This window comes from Sinocyclocheilus rhinocerous, unplaced genomic scaffold (genome assembly GCF_001515625.1).
Source record: "Sinocyclocheilus rhinocerous isolate Xijiao unplaced genomic scaffold, SAMN03320098_v1.1 scaffold1215, whole genome shotgun sequence".
Lineage (NCBI taxonomy): Eukaryota > Metazoa > Chordata > Actinopteri > Cypriniformes > Cyprinidae > Sinocyclocheilus > Sinocyclocheilus rhinocerous.
Genome location: NW_015628913.1, coordinates 956,221 through 969,127, shown reverse-complemented (window position 1 = coordinate 969,127; position 12,907 = coordinate 956,221). Strand labels below are relative to the sequence as shown.

The 12,907-nt window shown below is 38.4% G+C and overlaps 1 protein-coding gene across 1 annotated transcript in view; it reads right to left on the bottom strand.

Moving 5' to 3' along the window:
- The window catches only part of LOC107738516 (syntaxin-binding protein 5-like), a 141,106-nt gene that overhangs the window by 15,466 nt on the left and 112,733 nt on the right, over positions 1-12,907 (bottom strand). Inside the window, exons 21-22 of the mRNA XM_016550273.1 lie at positions 6,945-7,049; positions 1,234-1,287 (exon numbers count right to left, since the gene is read on the bottom strand). Of these exons, the coding sequence (XP_016405759.1) occupies positions 1,234-1,287; positions 6,945-7,049 (159 nt within the window). The remainder of the gene's footprint in view (positions 1-1,233; positions 1,288-6,944; positions 7,050-12,907) is intronic.

Below are 12,907 nucleotides of genomic sequence, written 5' to 3'. Positions count from 1 at the left end.
ATCATGTGACTTTCTCATCACCACCAGTTTTTGGTGGTTATCAGTGCATTACAATGGTTCAAAACAGATATTAGTACTTCAATATGTTGGTTTATTAATATTACATCAGTTAATGAAATACGGTATTTTATTGTGAATTTAAGTTAAGTCTGTAAAACGTAAAATGTTGCTACCATATTTTTCACGATGAAGTTCTGGCAACCACAGCTGCCAGTATTTTACCGTATATGTCACAATGTCACTCATAAATCGGCTTTTTAATAATGACTGATTTTTTAATGTAATTTTTCTGTTTTTATGGCCTAAACCTTCAAAATATTTTCATATTACTAAATGACCCAAGGCTCTACAGTGCTTTGTAATATTTTTCAAGCACAAATCAAAACCTTCGAGGATTAGAAACAAGTGTAATCACTCATGGCCCAGATGGTCTATTTTCCTTTGTAATGCTGCACAGCTTCACCTGTTGAAGGAACACTTTCATTATTACTCATTAGGTCAAGTTTGGCACAAGAAATTGGAGAGGAAATTGTTCAGCCCTCAGCGAGAAGTGTGTTAGTTACAGCCTAGCATGAAACAAAAAGCCAGACAAGAGGGAAGAAAAAAGGAAAAGAGAACAAGGAAAGATACTCAACAAAAGAGACAGAGTGAGACAATTCGGAGTATTTCCGTAAAAGGCTGAAGAATGAACCAAGTCACGATGAGGCAAGCTCACTTGCAGAGAATGGTCTCATTACATTAGTGCATGTTGTTCAGAGGTAGAAGATGGTCCAATCACAAATGAGCAGGCTTTCATAGAGTTAGAGAATGGTCCAATAGGGTTAGAGCATGTTTTGAGGTATAGAATGACCCAATTACGATGGAGCAAGGCCTTTAAGACGTAAAGGATGAACCAGTCGCGAAAGAGCAAGATTTCAGAGCGATACCTTTTCTCAACTTAAGAATGAGTATGTTGAACAAACCACCTTTGTAAACACTTGCAAAATGTACATTGAGAAGCATAATAATAATTTTAAAAGGCCACACGCAGAGATGTGAGGAGGAAACTTTTGTGCCACGCCATGGATTCAGATGAGAAGAAAGTGAAAGAATAAAAATGCAATAAATATGAACTTTAAAATGCAAAGACAAGGGGCTTCACCGTGTCATTCTCAACAGGATGGAAACATAGAGAGTTGATGCATCGAAGGCAATAATAAAGAAAAAGATCTGCTCGCTTTCGGCCTACCGTACCAAGATCAGTCTTAAGATCTGTGGGTAGACTTAACTTTCTGCCTGGTCCCTTGACTGAAACAAAAATAGGACAGAAAGGGCAATTAATCCATTTAAGAAAACAAAACAAAAGGCAAACTAAAGAGATCAGCTCAAATTAAAATTGAATAAAGAAAGAAAGAAAATCATTTAGTGTAACACATGCATGTGATTGTTTCATTCGACAGTCATGCCTGATCGCATACTGCCACCAGCTGAACAGATTTGTCTGTTTTTAGACAAGCAAACACACGCATGCAGAACACATCTAAGTACAAACGTATAACTCATAATCCATTTTTTTAATTTCCATTTCCTTCCATGTTGATAAGGAAAAAAACACGCATGAATTAATCAAAATAACTGTAAAATGTTTAACAATAGAACGTAACAGGTTGGATCTATTGTATTGTATTGAACAGAAACCACAAAAACCACACAGAAAACAATCACGTGTGCATGCATACACAATTAGTAAACATAAACACAGAGGTTCAAATTAAAGTGTAAAAAGATAAACAAAGTAAGCTCAACATTTTGCAAGCATTTTGCACCGCAAAGGTTAGAGTGTATACTGAACTGAATGTCTAATATATTGTAGGATTACTGCTGAAATGGGATTTAACAGAAAATTAAAAAAAATATATGTACGAGTGGATCCAAAATACTAATTCAACATTAGTTTCCATTGTGTAGCAAAAAAATTTAATAACCAGGCATGTTATCCCAAAGAACGTCTCTCAAAGTTTCTATTTATATGATGTACTCCAGGACACTAAAACACACAGAGCAGAATACTCTCCTCCTAAGCATCATTTCGATTAAATGTTTTTAAAGTAGGGTGTGATTTTAGAAAGTCATTTTCAACATGGTGCTAATGGTGTCACCACGAAATGGTCTGATGAATGCAACTTGCTTTCCTATGTTTATCGAGGAGGTCTATCTGGAGAAAGCTATCCATTAGCACTCCCATTCATCTTGGCTGGGGCAAGGCCACCGTTTTACACATTTAAGAGTCCTTTATATTACTTGCAAAAATTTTCATTTTGAATGGAAGATGATTTGACCATGACCAAATGGTGCACTAGTGGCATCAACTAGCCCTTGCTAACTGGATCATACTAACCAACCAAACATTGACCCATTGGTATTGCCATTTCCCAATGAAACAGGAATATGGAGTGGGTCATTCTTCACAAAGCAAGAAATCTTGAATTTAAATTTAACTGTAAATTGATTGCTTTGGATTTATGTTTACTTTTATCATCACTTCAAAAAAAATCTCTTCCAGTAAAAAGGCTTTGAAAACATTCCACAGAATAGAATTCGCAAATATATATATTTTTTGCATACAAATATATATGCTTGACATTTTCAACTTTTAGGAGTTGCTAACAGACATGAACAGACATATTCCAATTTTGATTTCACGGTTCTTTAAAGGGGTCCTATTATGCTCTTTTACTTTGAAAAGTGATTTCTGTTAAATAAAATATCTCCTTTTGAAGTGGACTTCAAAAAAGCAGATCTTTTTTATGCTCAAACAGCAACATTACAGACTAACTAAAGTTGAAAAAGTGAAAAAGCATAATAGGACCCCTTTAAATCACTGTATTTTTTTAAAACCTCAAGATATAAATTAAATATATAAATATAGTTAAATATAATGAGCTCTACTTAAGGTCTACGATTAATATATATATATATATATACATACTGTATATATTCTCTTTCTGTCTTTTCTTCCAGGTTTGTGGAGATGGACGAGATTTAAGCGTAAGACAAAGCGGAAATTGCTCCTGGAAATGGCAGTAATTAAAATTCTGGGATCAATAACCTGTGCCTTAGATGTGGAATGCTTCCCATTACACCGATAAGATCAGTCTGGACACATGTCCAGGTGAGTAAACATGAAAGAAAGATCCACAGGAAGTGTGGGCTATGTATATGTTGATATAAGAGCAACACGTTAAAGCCATTTTGCAAATTATATTCTGTGTGTGTGTGTTGTGTTTATAGACCCATCTCTGTCTGAATAAACCCATGTTGGACATCTTTTGTTACTGTTATCCAGTGGCACAGCTACAATGGCAAACATAACAGCTGGCATCCACTGATTTCAACGTCAGACCTCAAAAGGCCACCCTGTATTATTTTTTTTTCCATGGGCAAGATTTCAGGAGTCGTTTAGCTGCTCGTTAGAACGTTCCGAGCTTCCATCCCATTGACTCCTCTGTGAGCCTGACTCGGATGAAGGGTAATTCGGGATTGTTTTTGGAATCATCTCAAAAAATTTCTTCTGCTATCCTGCACTGCAATTTGCATGAATTACCGACTCCTTTGCTTTCAGCTCACGTCATCTTCTGCTAATTCGTAGAGGCGGATATACTTCAGGAGTAAAGATCCCGACGCCAGACTCTACAATGAATTCAGAGGAATTTCATTCTCAGAAGCATGCATTAGAATTTTTCAGCCACAGTGTTGTTTTTGCTGAAATAAAACGTCAAATCTTTAGCATTTATCTCTCTTGTAAGCCTTTCATCAAAAATACATTCATTTACTTCTGTTTGGCAAAAGAATACGTCACTACTTAGCATCACCAATTTGGTGACCTTTGTAGTGGCCTAGTTGTTTTTTTTTAAGTGAGCCAAAACTTAAGGCCATACACATGCTCATTTTCAAAAGTGAACAAAAACATTATTAGCATAGGTCTAACTAAAGCATAGTGCATACTGTGCAGTTTTTTTCTTTTACAGATTTTGTTTGTCATTCTGTACAATATGAGGCCAGTGAGATCTTGCAAAAAAGCTACATCTTATAACTGATATTGTTAATCATAGTCATTGACAAGCGAAATTGAAATGGTAGGGTACAACAGGGCTAAAGGTGCATTTAATTTTATTTTCTTTAACATCCGTATTTCACTATGCATGTGCAAATTTGGCTGATTTGTGCAGCAACACGATTCTGTGCAAAGTTAAACTAATATTACTATTACTACTACTACTACTACTATTTACTACTATTAGTAATTACTATTAGTATTACATTTTTTTTTACGGATTTATGTAACAGATAGGAATCAATACAATCACCAAATATATTTTGAGACAAAGTTCTTGTTAATGTTTTCTGTTTGAACAATTTAACAGTTTTTCCAGTAACTCAATGTTTGGATTTACCTTCTGTGAATTTATTAAAGACTGCCTATCTTCATCGTCGTGTTCGTGTGTGTTTATCAACTCAGTAGTGTGACAGAAGACCCGACATATAAAGTTAATTAAGTGGCGTGATTTACCCAGTTTATTTTTCGGTTTGTCAGTGTTTGTTTGTTTTTTTGTCTATGGATCACTTTGCCGCTATCCACCTGCTCTGCCTTGAGTAGGCAACCCACTCCCTTGAGGAGCATGTTGAAGAATTCCTCGGTCTCGCCAATCAGACCACCTTCCCGGACGACTGCCTGTGCACGTTCCTGCATGCCGGACTGAACACAGCCACACAAGCGCAGTTGTCCAGAGAGGGTCCACGAGGGAGCTTTGCCGACTATGTGGAGTGAGTGCTGGTTTCCTGTGGATCAGCCTTCACCGTTGAGGACGTCACCAGCCCAACTCCAGACCCAGTGCCCAGCCAGTCACCACTCCGCTGCACGAAGCGTCTGCCTGAACCCACCACAGACGGAGAGCCAGAGCCCACCGGGATGAATGAGCCATTGCGAGAAGAAGCGACTGAGCCTGTCATGGCCCTGGAGCCTGAGCCGATTATCGCGTCTGACCAGGTGTGTGAGCCGACAACACCGCACGTGCTAGAGGGAATTCTCGTGGGTATGGATGCGAGCCCTGCCCACCCTCCCGCCACTGAGAGTGAGTGTTTATTGGACTTGGACATTGTTTTTCAGTTTGGAGAGTTAGAGACTTTGCTTCCCCTAAGCCTGGATATTTCTGTTCATCTGTCATTCGCTGGTCCTGTCCAGCCTCCCTCTCCCACCTCCTCTCCAAGCTGCTTTAAGAGACTTTTTATTTTTGTTTGGATTTTGTGCATTTCTTCATTCTCCTCAGTCCTCAGCCACTTCTGCAGTCCAGTCATCTTCGTCCCCCATCAGTCAGTCCCCCGCCAGTCCCTCTATGTCACCTTCAGTGGTGGGGCTCCATCTCGGGCCTGCCGGAAGTCGTCATCTCCTGGAGCTGAGGAGCCCGTGGCTCCGCCTCCAGCCTCGGATGGCTCAGCTCAACCTCGTCCCGCCGTCCAGACTCCTGCGCTCCTCCTTCCCACGATTCTGGCATGGTCCATCGGCCATTCGGCCTCGCTGAGCTCCCTCGGTCAGTCGGCTCCACCTGGGTTAGACTTCGCCACACCTCCGCTGTGGACTTGCGGGCCGTCCGCTGATCTCCGGCCCTCTACCCCTTCAGCTACGGCCCGCTCCACCCTCCCTCAGGCTCCGCCTCCTTCCTTGGTCACTCCAGCTCGCCCTCTGGCCCCTTGATCCCCACCTACATCTCAGGTGATCGTCGCTTCGCCTGGATCCTTGGCATCACTCCACCTCCTCTGTGCTCTGTCTGCGCCATGGGCTCCACCTCCATCGTCGTCGTTGCCTCCACTCGTCCCCATGGCAGTGTGTGTTCCCATCACGCCTTGGTTCCTCCCTCCAGTGACGCCGCCATGGAGCGCAGTCCTGGCTGTGGCTTGGGTCACCACCTACACTCTCCTGCTCAAGGCTCCTCCCTGGTCATCTCCTCCCCCTGCACCTCTCTGGATTTTGTTTGTCGTCCTCCTCCCGAACCTCCTCCTGCATCTCTCTGGTGTGCATGCTCTTTGCCATCCCTTCACCATCCCTTCGCCATCTCCTTATCCTCCTTGCCACCTCACCCTTCTCTCTACGATTTACCTTCTGTGGATTTATTAAAGATAATTTATCTATCTAACCTATCTTCATCGTCGTGTTTGTGTAGTGTGTATATATATATATATATATATATATTTTTTTTTTGCAAGTATACACTATGGGAGTACTGAATAGAACATTTCCTTAATGTTTTAATGCCTTTAGCCCTGTTTACCCTGCGGCACAAACCCAAACCAGCCCTGTCAAAAGCACTAATGCTTATGTTTGGACTGAAAAAATTACTTAAAAAAATAAATACAACTGGGTGAAAAGAGAGGACTGATGTACTGCTCATTCTAAAGAGCAAACTCACACTCATGCACTTTTAAATCGAACTACAGAATTTTGAATTTGAATTTAATTTTGAAATTCAGTAAGATCAAAAATAATCCTGTTAAGTCAGCCAATGTAAACTACATACGGTAAAAGTTAATACAGACTTAATTTAAATGTTAAAAAATTGGGTCATTTGACCACACTGGACCTCAACGATCAGCGTTCTATCTGGGCTACACTCACAATATCCTCTCATCAACACACACAATATATACTACCTACTACCATGCCTCAATCACACACATGCCTACAATAGCCACACGTGAAGCACACTTACACATACTCATATACGCACTCACACACACCTACACCTACACCTCAGCAGCATGGAGCGTGGCACTATGAGCGTGAGGCTACTTCTACTGCAGCATGCAAGCCCCAAACAAACACCCACACACACGCAGATTTACACGGAGAAGCACATGAGCCACGGGCTGGGTGTGTGTGGGTGTTTTTAAGGGTCCAGACACATTCTTACCATTGTCCAAAAGGTAAAAGACAGGACTGTAGTGGCAGGACCGGAGGTTGGACACAGGTTCCCCTGTGCCTCGAGGGTCATTATGGAGGGAAGGTGTGTAGGGTGCTGGAAATCAGAGATCACACAGTCATTGTCACATACCAGGCTCAATCACATACAGCCAAACAGCTTGTTATAGGTAATCGGGATTCATATCAGAATGGTAAAAGTGGAGAAAATCACAAAAAAAGAAATATTAAAATAATCTGCTATTGTCTAACTCAAACACTTTATGGATCCTCACAAGGCAAAATCTGGTCTTTTTATGTGAATATTTTTATGGGAATTGTAATTTTTTTCAACAATCCCTCTTTCTTCTTACAATATGCCAAAAAGCATTTGATATTTCAGACAGTATTTTGTCAAAAGTTGGATTAGAGTTCTTCACCAACAGAATTTCTGCAGTTCCCAAAAAACAACAATCAAACAAAAATTACAGTTGCAAGAAAAGCTTGTGGATCCTTTATCTATATTTCTATATGAATGGATTCCACCACAAATTAAACACCTCTGCAATTCCGGAGCTTCACATCAGTTGGCATAGTCGTGTTTTGGACATGAACAAATCTTTGAAATAAATTCATTATATACTCATCTTGGTCAGGCAGAAAGCACAGATCCTATTTACTTAATAGGGGAAAAAGTCTGAAACGGTTTGTCAGTTGTAAAATTGTGCTACTCTTCCTTCATTTGTAATTTATGTACATATAATTCTAATATAAAATAAATATAAAATACAATAAACAATCTATATATTATAAAAAAAAAAAAAGGCAGCGTTAAAATATTTTAAAACCAAAACATTTATCATTTTATATACTTATTTTAGTCTAGTCCAGCTGATGTCCAGCTTACATGCCTCTTTATAGATTTGAACACATGCAAGTTTTGATTAGAGTAACTTTTAGTTGTGAACATGATTTTGAATCTGTGTTAAGTGACAAAGAGCATTTGAGGAATCTTAGGCATGCCATTGGATTGACTTTTGTTTCATGTGCATTTCTTAGAAAAGTCAGTCTTGAGCTTGGAAAATATCTGGTAGAATTTTTTTGAGCAGCAACTGAAAAGGTTTTTTTTGTTCTTCTTTTCAATTACTGAGGACATTTCAGCACACACAAGTAGTAACGGTGGAGATTCTCCCTGCATTTAACCTCATCGCACGAGATGAATTTGACTCAAAAATCACTGCAGGTGTCGACCTGATGGTATAAATCATGATTGCTGTGTGAATTGAGGCCAAACCGCCGAGGGTAAAGATGAGAGAACAGTGTTGTGAGAGACTGACATGTGTATCGCAGGACTCCTGGTTAATCTGCTTTAACAATAATAGCCTTCCTCAGTTATTTCTGGAACCATCTCTGCCCTATCTGTCCAAAAGCTTCATTTTGCTCTCATTTAAATACTGTTTCTTGCCATTTGATATCGATATAAACTCAGGACTGTCCACATTGTTTCACCCTTCTGTGCTGCAGCATCAGCTTACATTGCATTGACTTGTGCTTTGACTTTCCATGCTAAAAAATAAAAGTAAAAGCTGATGCCACAGCTGGTCTCTAAAAACGGGGTTATTATTCATTTTTAATGAAAAGCGAATTACAACAATTATATGTTGGTTTCATTACTTCAGTTACCGCTTTCTGTGCTTTCACATGCCTTTTCTTTTGCTCCCATTTTTCCCTTTCATTCCAGAATAATCTTTTCCTAAAAATATCTTTACTGGTCACAGTCGATGGCTGACATTTCAGCTTATTAACCACCTGGCAATGTGCCACAATCAACAGGGTCTCAGCAACCCACCTCAACCCTGGTGACAAAAACAACACCCGCATAAACAACAAACAACAACAACAACTAGTCGACTAGACAGAGAGAGTGCAGCCCAATTACTGGACTTGATGGAGAGCAGGGGAGACCGAGGTCAGAGATAATATGAATAAGTGCCAAGAAATAAGATGAGCGAAAGAGGAGATATACAGTAGTTTAGAGAAAAAAAAATTGTATGATGTAAAAATCAACCTTTTTCAGATAAAGTAAATACATTAGCAGCTAAAGCAGTGTAATTGAAGTGTCAATTGAGGTGATGTTAGCACAGGAAGTAGTTTGTGCCCCTGAGCAAACGCAAGAAAACAGCACCAGAAACCACACAACCTTGAGTCCATTCATTATTCATCTATTCTGGCGTAATGCTACTTTCAAAAGCACACATCTAAAAGCTGAGATAAAAATAATAACAAATAAAAAAGGTCAAATAACAACAGTCTCATCAAACATTTATTTGACGCAGCCAATCATCATCATCTCAAGGTTCAAAATTTTTCCTGTGAATGTAGCACAACAAACAGAGTGATATGCAAATGACATCCTTTCACCTGTGGTAAGACAAAAAGTTAACAGAGGACTTGGATTCCTGAACCCTGCCTGTTTTCCCAGACTTTCACTTTCAAATATCAGGTTTAAAATCATGCTTCTTCAACAACGAAGCATGTCCAGTGATTTAAATAAATAAATCATTAATTTATTGGTCTATACCATAAAATATGAATTATTATATTTTACAAACTATGATCTACACAAAGTTAAATAATAATTCATTCAATATATTGTGTGAATTTGTGTAAAATTAAGAGCGTTTTCTTTTCCCCAAAAAACATTCATTCATTTATTTGAAAAGTTAGTGTGCTTGTTTATTGAACTGACACAACAGTGTCACACAATGTGTGAAGGAAATAAAAATCATGAAAAATATCACTTATGAGCAAAATATTTATTATTCTAAATTAGTATATGATACATAAAATATTTAATATTTACATTATTGTGTGTAATTTCCAATCAGCTGTGATTATGCCATTTTACTCCAAAAACATTTAAAATGTCCTACCATCAAGGCAGAATGCTATTAAATACAATACTGTACATCATTTGAGATGTAGTGGGGGGGGGGACAAAATGTGTATGTAAATTATGTAGTTTTACAGTGATGCATATAAACCTTTTTCAGATAAAGTAAATACATTAGCAGCTAAAGCAGTGTAATTGAAGTGTCAATTGAGGTGATGTTAGCACAGGAAGTAGTTTGTGCCCCTGAGCAAACGCAAGAAAACAGCACCAGAAACCACACAACCTTGAGTCCATTCATTATTCATCTATTCTGGCGTAATGCTACTTTCAAAAGCACACATCTAAAAGCTGAGATAAAAATAATAACAAATAAAAAAGGTCAAATAACAACAGTCTCATCAAACATTTATTTGACGCAGCCAATCATCATCATCTCAAGGTTCAAAATTTTTCCTGTGAATGTAGCACAACAAACAGAGTGATATGCAAATGACATCCTTTCACCTGTGGTAAGACAAAAAGTTAACAGAGGACTTGGATTCCTGAACCCTGCCTGTTTTCCCAGACTTTCACTTTCAAATATCAGGTTTAAAATCATGCTTCTTCAACAACGAAGCATGTCCAGTGATTTAAATAAATAAATCATTAATTTATTGGTCTATACCATAAAATATGAATTATTATATTTTACAAACTATGATCTACACAAAGTTAAATAATAATTCATTCAATATATTGTGTGAATTTGTGTAAAATTAAGAGCGTTTTCTTTTCCCCAAAAAACATTCATTCATTTATTTGAAAAGTTAGTGTGCTTGTTTATTGAACTGACACAACAGTGTCACACAATGTGTGAAGGAAATAAAAATCATGAAAAATATCACTTATGAGCAAAATATTTATTATTCTAAATTAGTATATGATACATAAAATATTTAATATTTACATTATTGTGTGTAATTTCCAATCAGCTGTGATTATGCCATTTTACTCCAAAAACATTTAAAATGTCCTACCATCAAGGCAGAATGCTATTAAATACAATACTGTACATCATTTGAGATGTAGTGGGGGGGGGACAAAATGTGTATGTAAATTATGTAGTTTTACAGTGATGCATATATATAATATGTCAACTGTTGGACATTGTTATACTACCAACTATTGTTTATTTTCTAAAAGTCTACAGGGCCAACAGTGCCCATATTTGAAGAAACACACAGACACATTTACCAAACACCAAACATGAGTGCAATGAAATACTCATATAGACACACACACACACACACAAATAATGCTTTCTTCATCATACTCTCCTTCCTCATCATTATTTATATTTTCTCCACTAGTCCCTCAGACCCTCTTTTTATGCTTCAGTGGCTGATACCCAGAATCTCAGTCTAATTTTTGGCTAAATTCCCAAGCCAATCGTTGAAGGCCATTTCCTGACTCCTGTCATAATAGCTGCTTCCACAAAAACACATCTGAATTACTCAGCTGCCTGAAGCCAGCTTAACAAATCCCACAGAAGAAAACACACAAAGGATGTTCTGACAGCCAGTTCTTTACCACAGAACATTCTAGAGAAAATCACACTCATGTGACTCCTATGCTTCACTACAGGCTTGAGAAGAACAGTTCACCCAAAATTGACAGTTCTGACATTGTTGTATGAAAATGGGCGTTCTTCAAAATGTCTTCTTTTCTGTCTTTCACAGAAGAAAAAAATTATACAGATTTGCTCATTTTCATTTTTAGGTGAATACGCTTGATACACAGCCACATTTTGGAAGTTTTCCTCCTCTCTATCTCTCAAACTACTGATGTCAGGCTACAGCCCTCAGCTCGCCTTCCCAAGCGACTTCCATCTCTCAGGCTGCCTGCTGAGCTGGGTACTAGGAAAACAAGCAGAAGCTTCAACTGCACTGAGACATGAGAGTGAAGTGAGAGAGAGAAAAACAGACAGCAAATTTTGTATTCTTGAGACACTGCACTAAATGTGCCTCTGATATTTCAAACAACAATAGCTTAAAAAAGACAATGTAAAATTTCTTCCCCTGAGAAATCAAAGCTTTACTGAAATACTTCTTCTAAATTAAGAGCTCTATTTAGATCCTCAAGGACAAGCACTGTTGTTGTCATCATGTTCATCCCACTGAGGCGATGCAAACACTGAGTAAAAATCTGTAAACATTATCATATCCTCATAAAAATTCTACACAGGTTATGATGGCTTTAAGACAAAGAAGAAGCAAAGACATTGGAGGTAAGAGAGTGGAGAAAAGAGCCTCCAGGGACTGAAGACCTGTGCTGTGGGGAAACTTAAAAAAAGAGGACAGAAAAGAAACAGAGAAAAACTGCAGGATGAAGGTTTGAAGGATTTGTATTATTTTAATGTGTTAATATTTTAACGTTTTTGTCATTAAAGCTGTAATGTGTGATATTTGCACAGATAGTAGTGGAATTTCAAAAATAATGACTGTTATCAAACAGGTTTCTCAAACACTCCCCCATCATTGTTTCCTGTGGGGAGTGGCTATTAGAGATGGGTGTGGTTGTATTGGGGTAGATGTGGCCAAACAATGGGTATGGTTACCAGAACTAGGAATAGGTGTGATCAAAGGTGATATGGCTATTTCTGATCGTGAGAGGGTGTGGCTATATTAAGTAGGTGTGACCAATCATGGGTGTGGCTATCAAAAATAGAAGTATAGAAGTACACGTGATTAGCAGAGGTGGTGAGGCTATCAGCGATGTGTGCGGTCATGAGTGGGTATGGTTACCTGAGGTGGGTGACTTGCTCCTCTCTAGGTCCAAAGACACCTGATTATCAGAAAGCTCCGTAAGACCTGCCATGGAGGAATATGGAAGGCACAGTAAGAGGAAGCAGATGACAATAATCACCGGGTTCCATTACCACCAAACACATTTGCATGCATCAAAACACCAGGACAAACAATGTGGTTTGAGACAATATCATGATCCTGGAGCGATGCAAGGAAGATGTATAGATATCTTCATAACATACACACAACATCTTCTGACAAGCTACTACTAAATATATTGTAGAAACTTAATTTTCG